General features: G+C 39.8%; 1 protein-coding gene across 11 annotated transcripts in view; it reads left to right on the top strand.

The window, feature by feature from the left end:
- TAB3 (TGF-beta activated kinase 1 (MAP3K7) binding protein 3) overlaps positions 1-18,902 on the top strand; it is an 80,076-nt gene that overhangs the window by 40,270 nt on the left and 20,904 nt on the right. For all 11 annotated transcript variants that reach the window (XR_011385692.2, XR_001795464.4, XM_089324082.1 and 8 more), the window contains 3 exons: positions 6,994-7,185; positions 11,766-13,227; positions 14,092-14,252. Coding sequence is in view for 9 of the 11 variants with exons in the window: in XM_089324082.1 (XP_089180208.1) it covers positions 7,084-7,185; positions 11,766-13,227; positions 14,092-14,252 (1,725 nt within the window). In the remaining 2 variants the exon portion in view is untranslated. The remainder of the gene's footprint in view (positions 1-6,993; positions 7,186-11,765; positions 13,228-14,091; positions 14,253-18,902) is intronic.

The following is an 18,902-nucleotide window of genomic DNA, read 5'->3' as shown; positions in this document are numbered from 1 at the left end:
ATCCTTTGTCTCTTATGATAGACATTTTTAAAGATGGCACCCCCCCATATAAATAAAAAAATTCTCATTTTGAGTTTATTTTCTCACAAGTAGTTTCAGGTTATGCAGTCCTGACTGGAATACTATAAAGTGATATGTTCTTTTCAGGGTATCACACCTGGAGGTAACCACCAACCTTCTGGCCCTCATTGGCAATGTTCATTTTTATCACCCAGTGCAGATGTTGAGTTAAAAATTATAGTTTAGGCCGGCGCCATGGCTCAAAAGGCTAATCCTCCGCCTGCGGCGCCGGCACACCGGGTTCTAGTCCCGGTCGGGGTGCAGGATTCTGTCCCGGTTGCCCCTCTTCCAGGCCAGCTCTCTGCTGTGGCCCGGGAGTGCAGTGGAGGATGGCCCAAGTGCTTGGGCCCTGCACCAGCAGGAGAGACCAGAAGCACCTGGCTCCTGGCTTCAGATCAGTGCGAAGCACCAGCCACAGGGCGCCGGCTGCAGTGGCCATTGGAGGGTGAACCAACAGCAAAAGGAAGACCTTTCCCTCTGTCTCTTTCTCTCACTGTCCACTCTGCCTGTCAAAAAAAAAAAAAAATTAAAGTTTAAAAATTTCTCCCTTGCAGTCAATAAGTCTTCGGGAGACACTTGTAAGACCATGCATAAATCTTATTCTTCATCCAAATTTCCTCCTTAATTTAGCATCCATTTATATTTGCTGGATGCAGGCTGTACTGTAATGCCTGCAAAATGATTTTTCCAGTTCTAGGAATTCCCACACATTTTACCAGTTATATTCCACTTGTAAGGCAGAACGCTCTCTCTTATTTATGTGTGTACAAGGATCTTCAACTATTCCATGAAAAATGTATACTCTGGAAAAGCCATGCGTGAATTTATAATTTTTGTGTTTCAAAATAAACTAATTCCACTTTCTGTGACCTTTTTGAAGTGCCCTTGTATGGATTCCTGGATTTCTCTTCTACAGTCTTTTGTTTTTTTTTTTTTTTTTTTTTCAAGAAAGCTTTTATTTATTAAATACAAATTTCATAGGTAAAGCTTTAGGAATATAGCATTTCGTCTCCCCATACCTGCCCTCCCACCCCCACTCCTGTCCCACCTCCTACTCCCTCTTCCATCCCATTCTTGATTAAGATTCATTTTTAATTATCTTTATATGCAGAAGACCAACTCTGTATTAAGTAAATGTTTCAACAGTTTGCACCCACACAGAAACACAAAGTATAAAGTACTGTTTGAAGACAAGTTTTGCCGTTAATTCTCATAGTACCAACTCATTAAGGACAAAGGTCCTACTTGGGGAGTAAATGCACAGTGACTCATTTTGTTTATTTAACAATTGACACTTTTATTTATTTATGATGTCAGTGATCACCCGAGACTCTTGTCATGAGCTGCCAATGCTATGTAATCCTTTTGAGTCCTCAAATTCTGTCAGTATTTAGACAGGACAATAAGCAAAATGGAAGTTCTCACCTCCCTTCAGAGAAAAGTACCTCCTTCTCTGACGGCCCCTTCTTTCCACTGGGATTTCACTCAACAGAGATCCTTCATGTAGATCATTTTTTGCCACAGTGTCTTGGCTTTCCATGCCTGAAATGCTCTCATGGGCTTTTCAGCCAGATCCAAATGCCTGAAGGGCTGATTCTGAGGTCAGAGTGCTGTTTAGGGCGTTTGTCATTCTGTGAGTCTGCTGTGTGGCCTGTTTCCCATGTGGGATCATTCTCTCCTTTTTACTTCTATCTATTGTTATTACCAGACAATTGGTCTTATTTATGTGATCCCTTTGGCACTTATTTCTATATATATGATCAGTTACACACTTAAAATGATGACTTTTCCCATGGCAAGTTTTTAGCTTTACCCTTAGGGGTAAGTCGATGGGAACATGTGCTGAACTTTACATCTCTTCCCATTCTTATTCCCACTCTTATTTTTCACTGGGATCTATTTTCAATTGGATTTAAACACTTATGAATAATTCTGTGTTAAGTAAAGAGTTCAACCAATGGTATTAAGTAGAAAAAGAAAACAGTAAAAAAAATATAATAAGCTGTTTCCCAACAGTCAAGACAAGGGCTGATCAAGTCATTGCTTCTCAGTGTCAATTTCACTTCTACAGGTTTCCTTTTAGGTGCTCAGTTAGTTGTCACAGATCAGGGAGAACATAGGATATTGTCCCTTTGGGACTGGCTTGTTCCACACAGCGTGATGTTTTCCAGATTCATCCATTTTTTGCAAATGACTGGATTTCATTTTTGTTGACCACTGTGTAGTATTCCATAGAGTATGTATCCCATAATTTCTTTATCCATTCTTCGTTGACAGGCCTTTAGGTTGATTCCGTGTCTTAGCTATTGTGAATTGAGCTGCAATAAACATGGAAGTGCAGATAGCTGTTATTTGCCAATTTCATTTCCCTTGGGTACATTCTGAGGAGTGGGATGGCTGGGTAGTATGATCAGACTATATTCGGATTTCTCAGGTATCTCCAAATTGTCTACCATAGTGGCTTTACCAGTTTGCATTTCCACCAACAGATTAGGGTACCCTGATCCCCCACATTTGTTGATTGTTGATTTTGTATGAAAGCCATCTAATGGGGGAGAGGTAAAACCTCATTGTGGTTTTGATTTGCATTTCCCTGACAGCTAGTGATGCTGATCATTTTTTCATGTGTTGGCCATTTGGATTTCCTCTTTTGAAAAATGTCTGTTTAGGTCCTTGGCCCATCTCTTAACTGGGTTGTTTTTTTTTGTTTTGGAGTTTCTTGATCTCTTTGAAGATTCTGGTTATTAATCAGTTGCATAGTTTGCAAATAATATTTCTCATTCTGTCTTAAAATTTATTACTGGCTATTGTTTTGGTGTTAGAATTTTCACAGATTTGTCCAGCTGGAGCCTATGCAAGCTGACTCCCATGTCTTTCATATTCTCATTACTCCTTGAATACTTCCCCACCCTTTGGCATAGCAATACATTGAACATGAAGGTACAAATTTATGTCAGAGGTCTTCAGGTACAGAGGTGGTGTCTGTATAATATGCTTAGTGCTTCCATGAGGATAAGCACAGCCTGCTGTGGCAGCCTAGTGGCAGGTCTGCTATCCAGTGTAGAGAGAGGAAAGGCCTGGCAGCAGGACCTGGGGGAGAGGGATCATTGGAAGCCTCCTTAAAAGGGATACCACCATATTGACATGTACAGAATCAGTAAGACTCGGGGGAAGCAGGGAGGTGTGAGAGAAGATAGAAACTATCTCTGGTGGATGGGTGCTCATGGACTGATGCTTTGAGAGGATACAAAATGGGATATCCATGCACAGGAACACATGCGGTTCTATTTGGTTAGAATGCAGAGAGTGAAGAGGACATGATGAGATTTGCATCTTAAAAAACAAATGTTCTGTGGTGTAGAGGAAGGCAAAGACCAGAGGCAGGAAGATTAGCAAATAGCTACTAAAAAAGGTTGATGAGTGCAATACTCAGATGTGTCCTGAATAATAAAGTAATGCTTCCTAACTTACTACATGTTGTCACTTAAATTTTATACAACACTATTATTACAATTTTTAAAGATTTATTTATCTATTTGAGAGGCAGAGTTAGAGAGGAGGAGAGACTGAGGGAGGTCTTCCATCTGCTCATTCCCTCCCCCAAATGGCTGCAATGGCTGGAGCTGAGCTGATCCAAAGCCAGGAGCTAGGAACTTCTTCTGGGTCTCCTACGTGGGTGCAGCGGCCCAAGCAGTTGGGCCATCTTCCACTGCTTTCCCAGGCCATTAGCAGAGAGGTGGATTGGAAGAGGAACAGCCGGGACTCGAAACTGGCACCCATTTGGGATACCAGTGCAGCAGGCAGAGGCTTAATCTACTATGCAAGAGCACTGAGCCCTACTGTTAGATCTTACAGGTGAAGCTTCTATGGTCTAAGAATTGGGTGTCTTTTCCTGGAGGCTAATAAGTGGCAGAAATAGTGTGAAAAGCAAGGTTCATTTAATTTCACACACTGTTTAGCTGGTTGTGCAAAAATGAGAAGTCAAGCCTAGTTTCTAGCTTAGTTACCTAAGTGAATACTGGTAACATTCATGTAGGGAAGAGAACATTTGGGGAAGGGGTGTGGTGAGATGAGTTCCCTTTAGGACATACTTGATATCATTGGGCATATCCAGATGGTGCTGTGTAGAAGGTAGTTGGTTATGTGTCTGGAGTCAGGGAGATAACATTTTGCTTAAGGTACCGATTTGGGAATCAGCAGTCTTTACGTGATGAATTCTTACCAGTGGATGTGATCACTGGGCAAAAGGGGTAGAATGAGAAGGGGAGGCAGCTGAGGACACAGAACACAGGGAAATGCCCACCTTAAAATGGCAAGAGAAGTTAGAGGAATGCTCATCACAGGCTAGTGTGAGGTATCAGAGGCTGAGAAGAGATAGTGCATTGCAAAAACGAACAAGTGTTCAGTAGTGTCAGATGCTGCAGAAGCCAGGAGGCATGGGACAGATATCCTCTGGATTTAGCAGCAGAGAATATTTCAGTGGAACGATGATACAAACCAGATCAAAGTAGACTAATGAGTGAATTGCAAGGAGCAGAATGGTTTAGGGAGGCCATCAAGTCTTTGTTCGTGATTCAAAAAGCCTGTGGAAAGTGGAATTATAAGACAAAAGTTTATTTTGGTGCAAAATTTTTTTTGAAATTATGCATATGAGGGGTCTTCAGAAAGTTCATGGAATATGCATATTATGAAAAACTGGATTTCAAAATTTTTTGCATCAAAATACACTTTTAAAAAAGATTTTTTTATTTGAAAGGCAGAGTGGCAGGAAGAGACAGAGAAGGAGGGAGGGTAGGGGAGAGAGAGAGAATCTCTCCCTGGTTCAGTCCACAAATGGCTACAACAGGCAGATCTGCTCCAGGCCAAAGCCAGGAGGCAGGAACTCCATCCTGATGTCCCACATGGATGGCAAGAACCCAAGCACTTGGGCTGCCTTCTGCTGCTTTCCCAGGTGCATTAGCAGGGAGCTGGATAGGAAGCAGAGCAGCCAGAACTGAAACCAGTACCCTGATTTGGGATCCCAGCATCACAAGAGGCAGCTTAACCTACTGTGTGATGACAGTGGCACTAAAGGTACTTAATTCCATTTTCAAGTTCTCTTATTACATGTGTGCAAATCAAAAATCAGTCTGTTTTCTCACACATTTTTCCTCATGTTTTTTAGACATCTTCCATATTGATGTTTGGAAATCTTGAAAACAAATCTCAGTAGCTCTTTTGATGTTTTTTTTTTTTTTATTACCTCTGATCAGGCAGAGTCTTAAACATAGGGGCTTTGTGGCAGACCCTAAGGTACCTATAACTCCTTAACAGCCTTGATTTGGCAGAAGGGAGAGAAAACTGGATGCCTAGTAAAAGTTGACAGATTGCATACAAAAGGATATTTCTACTCTTAATGATTTGAGATGATATGGTTTTTATTTTTAATTAACTACTAAAACATAAACCAGCAAAAGTAATTCATTATTTTCCTTAGACATTTTTTGCATTTAAAATCTCTGTAGTTCTTTGTATTGTAGTTCTTTGTAAGAAACAAAATTTGGTGTGGGATGATTATCCCTTAAGTGAGATTTAGATGTTGTATCTTATGATTTCTTTGCGTCCTTTGAAGATGCATGTGTTCACATCTCATTCTTTGAGATATTTGGCTTGGCCAAATATCTTTTTGCGAATGAACACAGCAGGAATCTTATGAGGCTGTATGGTATACACTCCTTTTTTTCTACCTTTAAAAACAGTAAATATAGATTAAGAAGTGGATTGGTTGATTGACCATTGATACTGACAGTTGACTTATGATACATTTTTGCTTTACTAATTGCCTTATTTAGGTGGGTGCTAAACTTGACCAGTATTGGGGCAATTGAGGGTCAGTTTGCCTATTCAAACTGTGCCCCTAAATCCTGCCATTGCATCAGTGGCATCATGACAAGATGAATGCCTACCTCAGCAGGTGTCGCTAATGATGAACCACCGGCATTATTTTTTACACTTGATCTTAGCCAAAAGGCGGAGAAGTGATATAGCATTATTTTTTAAAACGAAGGATTTTACATTTCCATATTTGTCCATTTATTTCATTTAGGTATTGAGTTTCTTTTACTGAGACTTTATATTCACTCTTTGGCTTTAAAGTACAGAATACATGTAGGCAAACAGGACAAGCATGCTTTGGGTGTTAATTGTCAGATCTTTATTTTCTTATTCTAGACACCAAAATTATGACTCTGCTTTAGAGGAGTGAGGTGATAGCACTTGTGAAAATGAGTGATTATTAATGCATAAGTATGATTTGGCAAAGAAGGAAAATAAGGGTTGCCAAATTATAATACTCTCTATTTTTTAATCTGCTTTTTTTTTTTGACAGGCAGAGTGGACAGTGAGAGAGAGAGAGAGACAGAGAGAAAGGTCTTCCTTTGCCGTTGGTTCACCCTCCAATGGCTGCCGCGGCCGGCGCACCGCGCTGATCCGAAGGCAGGAGCCAGGTGCTTCTCCTGGTCTCCCATGGGGTGCAGGGCCCAAGCACCTGGGCCATCCTCCACTGCACTCCCTGGCCACAGCAGAGAGCTGGCCTGGAAGAGGGGCAACCGGGACAGAATCCAGCGCCCCGACCGGGACTAGAACCTGGTGTGCCGGTGCTGCAAGGCGGAGGATTAGCCTAGTGAGCCATGGCGCTGGCTTTTAATCTGCTTTTTAAAAAATACTAAAATGGAACTGAAATTTTTGGTTGATTTTTGGTTTTGGCTTTTTGTTTTTAAACCTTGGATACTCTTATCACAAGAGTCTTTTGCTAAATCGAATTGTCAGTTTTCCAACCTTGGAATTAGTTATGCTTATTTTAGATTTCTATAGTTTAACATGTAGATAGTGTCTGTTTGAATAAAGTAAAATATGTTATTAGGATTAACCCAAACTTTTCTTTTCTCTTAATAGAAAATGACTGTGGTATTGGAAGTTCATTACTTTTGGAAAGCCGGTTAACATCCATTTCCTAAGAGAAACTTGACCACTATTTGCTCTGGCATGGCGCAAAGCAATCCACAGCTTGATATTCAGGTTCTCCATGATCTCCGACAGCGTTTCCCTGAGATTCCAGAGGTTGTGGTGTCTCAGTGCATGTTACAGGTAAATTACTTGCCAATGATAGTGGTTACTAAGTTTTATTTTTCCTTATGGCTTTGTGTTGTGGTGACTAGAACTGAGTTATGTCTATGTGTGGAGGTGTGAGGGAAGCATTTAGAGCAAGTTATCTCAGCCTTGGTGCTGCCGACATTTTAGGCTAGATAATTTTGTATCGTAAGGGTCTGCCTCGAGCATTCTAGGCTGTTTCACAGTATCCTCAAAGTTGTGACAACTGGCATTGCCAAATGGACTATAACAGCCAATCTCTTTCCATTGAGAACCACTGATTTTTTTTTTAAGATTTATTTATTTATTAGAAAGATTTACACAGAGCTAGAAGGAGAGGCAGAGAGAGAGAGGTCTTCCATCCACTGGTTCACTCACCAATTGGCCGCAATGGCCGGAGCTGCACTCAACCAAAGCCAGGAGCCAGGAGCTTCTTCCAGGTATCCCACGTGGGTGCAGGGGCCCAAGGACTTGGGCCAGCTTCCACTGTTTTCCCAGGCCATAGCAGAGAGCTGGATTGGAAGTGGAGCAGCCGGATCTCGAACCGGCACCCATATGGGATGTCGGCACTGCAGGTGGCAGCTTAACCCGCTAAAGCACAGTGCCAGTCCTCGAGAACCACTGATTTTGAGAAAAGAGCAAAATCTTTTAGAGAAAGGAAAAAAAAAACTTCTTACATTGTGCTTCTTGAGTTTTTTAAGCAGCGACATAAGTCCCCAGTTCCTTAGAGCTGAATTTTGAGTATCATTTTAATTTCTTAGATCATACACTTTTGAGACTATTTTGAAAAGTCTGTAGATTACTTCACTCCTTTCTTACTGGTTTTCTAGTTTGTAAACCCACTTTCTTTAGTCCATTCACATGCCCTTAGTCTTGTTTTCTTACACTTAAATACACCTTTCATCTGTCTATTGCCACACAAGTAGCAATAGACAGCCAGGCCTATACTACTCTACAGCCTCATGTTGTAGACATTTTCTCTCATCCTTCACTGGATCCTACTGTGTTTTGGGTTATGGCACTTCCCTGCCCACTGGTCTTCCTCATAGTCAGTACTTATATTCAAACTCCCCCTTCCTGCAGTGTGTGAGTAGTTCAAGATAGAACCTGCAGTCCCGGCATCCCATATGGGCGCTGGTTCGTGTCCCGGCTGTTCCACTTCTGATCCAGCTCTCTGCCGTGGCCTGGGAAAGCAGTGGAAGATGGCCCAAGTCCTTGGGCCCCTGCACCCACATGGGAGAGCCGGAAGAAGCTCCTGGCTTCGGATCGTCACTGTTCTGGCCATTGTGGCCAGTTGAGGAGTGAACCAGAGGATGGAAGACCTCTCTTTGCCTCTCTTTCTCTCTCTGTGTAACTTTCAAATAAATAAATTAATCTTTGAAAAAATAGCTTATCCCTTAAAAAAAAAAAAAGTAAACTTGCATAGAGGTGAGGTCAATGACTAATGGAGATCCACACAGAGCAATGGTGGTAAGAGAGGTGCTGCCATTGTTTGTGAGCCCTTTTCTAGATGTGGGCCTTTAGGTTTATGATTTTTATGTTAGAGCTTTGTTTTTCTAACACATTCTGAATCTCAGCTCTTTAGCCCTATCTTGATCTATGGTAAAACAAAAACAAGCAAGAGTGAGGCTTCTGTTTTAAACCACTTACTAATAGTCATCTTCCTCTTCCATCTTGGAGTTCTGGAGTATAGCCTTGGGTGTCCCCAGCTGGATTTATTTCAAGTTCTTGTCTCAACATAATAGTTGAAATCAAAGTAGAGACATAGATAAAATGCAATAATGGGGGAATTTATTTAAAGAGATAGTACATATTTAGAGGTGAGTGCACACAACCTCATGAAGGAGAATTGCCACCCCCTCCCAAGTTTGGTTTCCCCTTTTGATAGGTAGAGGGTGGTACCCTTCTTGAATATATAAATGGACAGAGTTTGAGTGGGGTTCAGTGCCCGTGGTAATCTCTGGGAAGGTTTCGTGGCGTCTCCACATAGAGCTCAGCATACACGCTGTCATCATGGTGTCTTGTGCATGATGGAGCAGGCTCAGGTGCATCATGGGAAAGTGAGTGTGCCAAACCCACATTGAAGGGGCTGCAGTTTTTACCAGTGCAGGGCTGTGACAAGAAGACAGCTGACAGTCTCTTAGCTCATTTTTTCACTAACTAGTACCCTACCTAGCCTGTATCCCTAGGGCACCACCAAATTCTGACCTTGTTTTATTTTATTTAGCCCTTAATTCCCGAATTTTCTTGGCTACTTAAATAAATGAGGAAATGAAACCTCATTCAGTTCAGTGAACATTTGTTGTTACTTTGTCTCATGTCTCACTTTTTTCTTCCTTTGGGATTAGCAGAATATAGTGGTAAGGAAATTAACTACCTACTGGCTCTGGAACATTTCTTTGTTCATATTACAATATATGAAATTTAGTAGATTGCATTTAATACATAATCCTTCAGGCCTCTCTCTGGACTATCATCCTTCCATTTTGATCACTTTTTGGGAGTATGATGCTTTCTGGCCACAGTTCCTTCAATAGTGTTTATATATAATCTTAACAGTTCAGATCGATTTCTCTAGCTAAACAATTTTGAATTATGTTTTATATTTACTGTTTGACAAATTGTAATCATTTTTTTCCTTTTTAAAAACATTAACTCAAATATGACATCTGGATCTCTTCTTGTGGTGTTCTTTTTACAATGGTACCATAAGGATAAATATCTCGTACTTGTGGTTTGAAATTTTTCTTCATAGGAAAATTTACCCCACTTGTCACTATAACATGCATGAAATTTCAGGATTATTAATGGAAATATCAAATATATGTATGTTCTCCCCAATTCATAGGTTTATAAAGTACTTGAAGGAAATACTTGATTTTCATGTTTCACTTAATATCTGTCAGTGACACATTCTACTTGGCAGTTAATCTGGATGGTTTGGTTCTAAATTTGCTTTTAATGTCTAGCTTATTTCCCTTGCTTAGCATGATAAGAAAAAGTCAGATCTTTGAGTTCTATTTTCTTAAACTTCAAGTAATACTTCTTTCTATAGATTCAGAAAGTAGTTTTAAGTGTTCTATTATCCAAAGCTTTATATAAGGAAAAGAATAAAATTATCTATGGAGTTTTGATAAAGCCAGTTCGATTTTCTGAGAATTCGTTTTGCAAAGGTTTGCTTGAGTGATTTTTTTTTAACTTCCTGCAGTTCCAGTTTAGTAATGGCCTTTTGGCCAGATGTCCTCTCCCTTGAAATTACTGTGTGGAAAGAGCACTGGGACTCAGGAGACCACAAATCTAGAACTAGCTCTCTAGTTAACTAGTTAAATGCCTGATGTCTAACCATGTAACTTTCAAGGCATCTCTTGAGGATTCTCATCTGTAAATATGAGTTGAGTTGGAGTAGCTGAACTTAAGAGTTCGCTCGACTCTGAATTCTGTGTCCCATTTTTGATCTAACATTATTCTTTGGTTATTTGCAAAAGTTAGATGCTTAATTTTTATAGAAAATATACTTTTTTTCTAAAATAAATGTATAGTAATATGTATGTGTGGGTAGATCTGTTGTATGCTTATATAGAGAAACTCATACTTGAGAAACCCTTGTGGATTGTTTCAAAGCCAGTGAATAATATGTTTTATACCAGTAAAATAGTTCAGAACTCTGTATTTCAAGGGAAAACTGCTTTATAATATCTTTAAAATGTAGTTAGTTTTGTTACTTTTGATTGGAACTTTTCACAGGTCAGCTTGCTATTACTATTTTTATGAGTGTGTATAAATCAAAAATTCAACCCCTTTAATAATTTTGAAAGTATACCAAGCGACCTTTCAGTGGGTAAAAATTTTGAAGTCTGTGGGACTCTGGATGAATTTCATTAAGGCAGTTGAGGTCAGGTTTTATGGTAAGTTACCATCCATAACTCTAGCAAAATCATAGAGCCATAGTTCCAAGTAGGAAGTTTTTTTTAGCAATTTGTTTTGCTTAAATCTTTCATAATGATACAGACAGCTTAAGTTGTATAGGAATAAGTTACAGTAAAACAAAGGTGAAGGCTGCTTTAGCATTTTTATTGTTTTAGCTCTCAGAATTTTGTTATAATTTTTTCTCCTTTTGTGGTTTCTATGCCTTTTGATAGCTAAAGCATGGTTATTTTCATGTTTATCAGTTTAAATATTAATGATGGGTATTACTTATATATTGCAGCAATTGTGGTGAATCCAAGATTAGCCCAGCATTTTAATTTGTTGAGATGCAGCAAGTATAAAATGAGTCCTGGATTTGGAGTCAGAAAACTTGGGTTGAATCACAATGTTCATTAGTAGGTACTTTACATTTCTGTAGCAGTAGCAGTAGCAGTAGTATTAATAGTGTGAGCTCAATTTTTAATAAAATAATCTGAACTGTTTGGGATCTCCTTTTCAGGATAGACGATCATGAAGTCTTTTGTGGTTAAAATATCATTCTCTGCTTATTCTATGAAAATAGACTTGCATAACTCTTTGGCAAAACCTGACTTCCAATATTGAGATTTGTTAATCTTACCCATGTTACTTTTACCATTTTTCTCCTCTAGAATAACAACAATCTTGAAGCCTGTTGCCGAGCCCTTTCCCAGGAGAGTAGCAAATACTTATATATGGAATACCATAGTCCAGATGACAATAGGATGAATAGAAATCGTCTTTTGCATATTAACCTGGGTATCCATTCTCCTAGTAGCTACCACCCAGGAGATGGAGCTCAACTTAATGGTGGTAGAACACTGGTACACAGCTCAAGTGATGGACATATTGATCCACAGCATACAGCAGGTAAACAGCTGATATGTTTAGTTCAGGAACCACACTCAGCTCCAGCTGTTGTGGCTGCTACTCCCAACTACAATCCATTTTTTATGAATGAACAAAACAGAAGTGCAGCTACTCCTCCTTCACAGCCACCTCAACAGCCATCTTCCATGCAAACAGCAATGAATCCATCTGCTATGCAAGGGCCTTCACCACCACCACCACCGCCTCCTTCCTACATGCACATACCTCGGTATAGTACAAATCCAATTACTGTTACAGTATCCCAGAATCTCCCTTCTGGACAGACTGTACCCAGAGCTTTACAGATTCTTCCACAAATTCCGAGCAATCTCTATGGGTCACCTGGTTCTATTTATATTAGACAGACATCTCAGAGTTCATCAGGAAGACAAACTCCTCAGAATACGCCATGGCAGTCCTCACCACAGGGCCCAGTGCCTCATTATAGCCAACGTCCTTTACCTGTTTATCCACACCAACAAAACTATCAGCCTTCTCAGTATTCTCCCAAACAACAGCAGATCCCTCAATCTGCCTACCATTCCCCACCTCCTTCTCAGTGTCCTTCACCCTTCAGCTCGCCACAGCATCAAGTGCAACCTTCCCAGTTGGGCCACCCAAGCTCCCACGTCTTTATGCCACCTAGTCCTTCAACTACTCCACCCCATCCATATCAACAAGGACCTCCTAGCTATCAGAAACAGGGAAGTCATTCAGTAGCCTATCTCCCATACACAGCGTCTAGCTTACCCAAAGGTTCTATGAAGAAGATAGAAATTACAGTTGAACCTTCTCAAAGACCTGGGACAGCGATTACTAGGAGTCCTTCACCCATCAGTAATCAACCGTCTCCTCGGAATCAGCACTCACTGTACACAGCCACCACGCCACCTTCAAGTTCTCCTTCAAGAGGGATACCTAGTCAACCAAAACCTCCGTTTAGTGTTAATCCTGTGTATATTACATATACACAGCCAACTGGACCTTCATGTGCTCCATCGCCGTCTCCTCGGGTGATACCAAACCCAACTACAGTTTTTAAAATCACGGTAGGCCGAACAACGACTGAAAATCTTCTAAATTTAGTGGACCAAGAAGAGCGCTCTGCAGCACCAGAACCTATTCAGCCCATTTCAGTGATACCAGGCTCTGGGGGAGAAAAGGGAAGCCATAAGTATCAGAGGAGCACTAGTTCTGGATCAGACGACTATGCGTATACACAAGGTAAATTCGTAGCTCTATTAAATGTAATCTTTGTGGTAAAGTGGCAGTCTGTTACTCAAAATAAATTGTATTAGCTGTTTACTTTTAAGTCAGTGTTTACTATTTTTGACAGTCGGGCAGTAGCATTGTATTAAGAATGAGATTAATGCTTCAGAATTATCTGTGGACTTTGTTTTAAAATATGAAAGTGTAGGCATGATAGTGGTGACCTAATTTTTTAGGTAGCATGTACATTGGGAAAAAAAATAGAGGTAGGAGAAACAGAATCCATCAAAAATACAAACCATAGAGTAGGAAAAGAGAGGTTCATAGAGGGTGGACTGAAGTTCATCAAATTAGAAACTTTCCTAAAGATGATAGCCTGAAGGGCATAATGATATTTGCAAGTAATATGTGAGAAATGGAATGGGTAACAAAGAACATTATTGGATTAGCTAATAGTAGACCTAACTAAATATTAGTTTTTAAAAAGTCTCTTCAAACTTTCCAGATACCTGATAATCTAGAATTCTTTTAATATGTAAATAATATGTGGTTTGGTATTTTAATATTTAAGAAGGGAAATAATTATAATTTTAATAACATTCCTGTTATTTAACCTGTTTAAAACACACAAGTATAGTTAGATTCTTAGGGAAACTTAGTGTAACAAAACAAGAGGGATGTATAGGTTATGTCATTTGGGTAGCAATAGAAAAAGCTAAATTAAATCACGTGTGGAGGCAGAGCGGCAGTGTTAGACATGTGAGTAAATGCCAGCCTCCAGATTGGATGAGTCTTTTATACATTAGCAATGCATATAGTAAATTTCCAGTCACTTGTTCAACATTACTCTCTGCATTGACTTTATCTGTAATGCTATAGCCTTGCTGTTACATCAGCGAGCAAGGATGGAGAGGTTAGCAAAGCAGTTGAAACTTGAGAAAGAGGAGCTAGAGCGGTTGAAGGCTGAAGTTAACGGTATGGAGCATGACCTGATGCAGAGACGGCTCAGAAGAGTCAGCTGCACCACTGCAATCCCAACCGTAAGTGACCTGGAGGGGAATACTGACGAGGGGGGTGGGGACATTGGCTGTCTGGGCCATTTGCTTTTCTTTCAGATTCTGTTCCTGTAGAGTTTTGGGGTTTATTTGGGTTGTTCTTAAAACAGTACAAGCAGGATTTTTGCCTTCAGTACTTGTCAGAATAATTTGCTTTATTTTTCTCACATGTGCAAATCCCATAGGTTCACCAGCATCTTCAAATGCAATTATAATTAAAACATAGCACCTCATATAAACTTTGTCGAAATACTAGAAGTGAAAAGAGCACCCTGACTATACATTTTATATTTTTCTCCACTGTATTCATTTATCCTTCTAAACATGATACATACTTTTTTAATACAATTAAAATTAGTTTTCTGAGCACATTAATACAAATGAGTTAGAATGACATCAGTATGAATTTTAGAAAAGTGTTGACAGTAGAATATTTTAATGAAGCATATTTGTCATTAAGTGAAAGTATTTCTAGAAACTTAGCTAACAGAATTGACTGATAGCAGTCCTAAAGGAAACTGCTCTAATGACAAGATGCAGATAATGAATATAACTTCTTACAATCTCTAACTCTGAATTTTGAAACATGTTTCCTAAAGTCTTGTGATGTCACAAGCATTCTATGCTCCAACCTGTCATTTCACCTTTTCAACATTCACATGTTCAATAGGCATTTTTTCATACAATTTATGCAGGTGCTACTGCGCTAGGTGCTTAGCACAAACCTGCCAGTGGGGAAAGTAGATACATCAACAGATAATTACAATATAATATGGTAAGTGGTACATATGCTCATGGGTAATGAGGTAACTTAGCCATCAACTGATTTCTGAATATACTTGATGAACTTCTCCACTTTCTCACACTGTCCTCCTGCTGGAATGCCCTTCTGAAATTCGGCACGTGTAAACCCTGTCAGCGCTTCAAGGCTCAACTTGACCTCTACTTTTTCCACGAAGCCTTTCCCTATAACCTCTCTAAGTGTACAGGTTTAGAGAAGTGAATATAGATAAGGGATATATACATCTCTTCAAAGAGTTCATCTTGGAAAATGCATATTATGAAAAGTATTACTCATGGATTTCAAAAATTTTTGCACTAAAATAAACTTAGCTTTTAGTCCCATTTTCCCACATTTTGAAGTACCTTGTATGTTAGACTTGGCAGTGAGCCTGTCTGCAGCTCTTCGCTCATAGAGAAAGTTTGTACCTGAGGTTCCTGGCTTTACAATCTGTAAATTCCCTGAAATCATTCTGTACAGCATTTCCTATGTGAGATTGTGTGAGAAATGGCTTTATAACTCATCGGATTTGCAAAGGTTATTAGATTGAAGAGGAGGAAAAGACGAGGAACGATTCCCCTAGATGATACATAGTACTGCTGTAGGCAGAGAGGAAAAGGGAAGGCATTTTAGAAGGGAAAAGAACGTGAGGTACTGAAGGCTTGAGGACAAGATGGAGATGGACTCTGTGGTTGCAGTAAATACAGTTCCCTGGCTTAAGCCCGAGATTCCACTGAGTTTACTGAGGATAATGTGCATAGGTGGAGTGGGGCTTAGACCTTGAATCCTTAAGTCAAGGTGTTTGAACTTTATTCTGTTCATAACAGGGAGCCAGTGGAAGTTTTTGAGAAATAGATTAAGAATAATTTATTCAATAGTTGAATAAAGTTTTCTAATATTGACTGTTCCTTGGTTGAGTTAGAAGGAAGCTTCAAAATTACATAGCTCTCTTTAACTGAAAGTTGGTTGTATGTATGTAATCAAATTTCTGCCTCATTTTCTCCATTTGAAATTTTTTTAAAAGATTTACTTGAAAGGAAGAGTTAGGAGAGACAGAGAGCTATTCTATCCACTGGTTCACTCCCCAAATGGCCATAACAGCCAGAGCTGAGCCAGTCCAGAGCCAGGAGCTTCTTCCGGGTTTTTCACGTGGATGCAGGGGCCCAAGGGCTTTGGCCACCCTCTACTGCTTTCCCAGGCACATTAGCAGGGAGGTGGATCAAAAGTGGAACAGCCAGGACTCAGAATCATTGCCCTTACCCCCCCATACCACAACACTTGCCCTCCATTTGAAATCTTAAATGAGTCCTCTGAGTGGGGTAGATACTCAAGGGTGTAACCCATGTGGGAGTCCACCAATTGTGGTTGGGTACTCTGTCATGCTTTAGGTACCTGTAGAGCATAAACAGATTTTCTTAGCATGAAAATAATTTTATTTTTAGTAACCGTGTAAGCTTTGGTTAGCAACTACTTGCTGTGTGATAATCCCTGCTAAATAAAACCTATTTTTTTTATTTTTTGGGAAGTGGAGAACTATCTCATGTAGTATAGATTAGTGCTTCCCAGAAAAATCCCAATTTTTAGATCAGAGCTTCTTTTGAAAGGGAAACAAAAAAGTTGCTGAAACTACTCCCCTGGGCTGTGATCTTAACTTTTTATTAAAGCAGGCAGAATAATACAGTGAACCCCATGTAGCCATCACCCAGCTTCAGAAATTGGTAGTTCATATGGATGATATTTGAAAGAAGACATTTGAGTCTTCAGGCCTTGAGAAAAATGGAGGACAGTTGTGAGTGCATGGGCTAAGGGACACATCTACGTCATGTGGTAGGCTTTCCGCGTCAGGTAGATTTGTATCCTACTTCAGCTACTTGTGCCAGTGTATCTGTGGATGAGTGACTTCTCTCGCTTGTTTTCTTATCTATAAAATGTGTATGGTAGAGTACCCATCCTATGGGATTTTTGTTAGGATTTACATAAAAGAGTTGGAAAATTTACTTGAGATGTATACACATACATAAATTAGAACATGTTAGAAAACTAATTTGCTTTTAAGAACATGCATGACATAGAGGTATACTTATGTAGGAGATTAATCAAGCAATAAATCATTAGTCAGAATTCCCCTTTGGTTCATTGAGGCTCCTGTGAGGAACCGTAGCGTAATGCAAAGAGCACCCACATAGGCTTGGGAGTCACAGTAGCGCTGGCGCTCACCGAGTGTAACGTCTCTGCATTTGATTTTCCCTACCTATGAAAAGGAATCATAAGTGCACTGAAATGTGGTTGTCAAGGTACAGGGACAGTGTAGGAGTAGGTGTTCAGTAAATGGCTGTCCTTATTATTGCCCCACTTGTGTGTGGGAACATCCAATAGAGAACTGACCTTTTTGCTAAGCATTTACTGCTACCTTCAGTTTTTCAAAGAAATTTTCAATGATTGAGTACAAATTTGGTTAGAAAAGTACTTATTCTTAATGAGACTAGAATGCCCACCTGGGGCTACCATATGTACAGTTGCAGAAACTTGGAGTTACAGTGAAATAGGCTCTCCTTAGAAAAAAGGGGAATGCAGGATGCATAGTGGTGGTGTTCTTACAGTCTGCTGTTTACAACACATTGTATTAAAAGCTGTAGAAGAAGTCTTCTCTTCAAGAGATCTGTGTGTAGAAAGATACCTGTTTGTCTCTAAATCTGTGTGTATTTGTGCTTGTGAAAGAGAAGAGATAATGTAAGATAGTAAATCAGGTACTGACCAGCTAAATGGTAACTATGTTAAGTACATTTAAGAGTTCTGAGAAATGTTTGCTTTTTACTAATAGGGTTCAAAGATGAGCGAGTTTCATGGAGGAAGGGGATATTTTAAATTTTACCTTGAAAGAAAAATAGGATTTTAATCAGAAAGCTGCCAGTTGCCCCCTTCCCCCAAGTTCTCTCCCCACCCCCATTCATCCCGTTCTGACAAATTGGGTTTTTGGACTGTCCCACAGCTTTATGTCCCAGTTGCATAATGGGACAAGTCACTTAAGAACACCTACGTGATCTTCAGTGTTGGTCTTTGTGGCAAAACAGTTGACTTAAGTTTTTCACAAAAATTCCTTAAGAGTTTTTCATTTTGAAATGTCAGGTGCAAACATCCAGTTAACTTGAAAACCATGTTAGATAATACATAGCCAATCCTAAAACCCCTCCTTTGTGGAAGCAGTATGCTTTTGATAAACGGCAGTAACTTTTCAGAAACCGCTTTTTTTCTGCCCCTCAATTTAATCAGAAGCTATGAACAGGGACACCGAAATCTTACAGATAAACCCTCAGTGAGTTCCAGTGGTTCTGCTGGCTTTGGAAATGAGTGTGCTGAGCAATGTTTGTTTTTGTTCTAAGTCAATGTGCAGTAGCCTCTTGATTACGAAGTATATTATAATATCTTCATATTACAGTATAAAGCTTCACTATTGAGGGCCATCGTGGCTGAAACATCACTGCCATCTCCACCCCCAAAGATATTTAGGAAGGATTAGCCCCCTCAGGTACTCAACTTTTCTGATAGGACCTACAAAGAGAGGTGGATACTTATGCACGTTCCGAGGAAGATGGCATCACTCTCTGGAACCCTTAACTAAGTGCTTTAAATACAGATGCTTAAGTGTGTCTTTTTATTTTTTTTAACTTTTATTTAATGAATATAAATTTCCAAAGTACGGCTTATGGATTACAATGGCTTCCCCACCATAACGTCCCTCCCACCCGCAACCCTCCCCTCTCCCACTCCCTCTCCCCTTCCATTCACATCAAGATTCATTTTCGATTCTCTTTATATACAGAAGATCAATTTAGCATACATTAAGTAAAGATTTC

This window comes from Oryctolagus cuniculus, chromosome X, assembly GCF_051225735.1.
Source record: "Oryctolagus cuniculus isolate XC-2025 breed Fujian yellow rabbit chromosome X, ASM5122573v1, whole genome shotgun sequence".
NCBI classification, from domain to species: Eukaryota; Metazoa; Chordata; class Mammalia; order Lagomorpha; family Leporidae; genus Oryctolagus; species Oryctolagus cuniculus.
The sequence above is the reverse complement of the archived record's forward strand: the minus strand, read 5'-3'. Positions and strand labels throughout refer to the sequence as shown.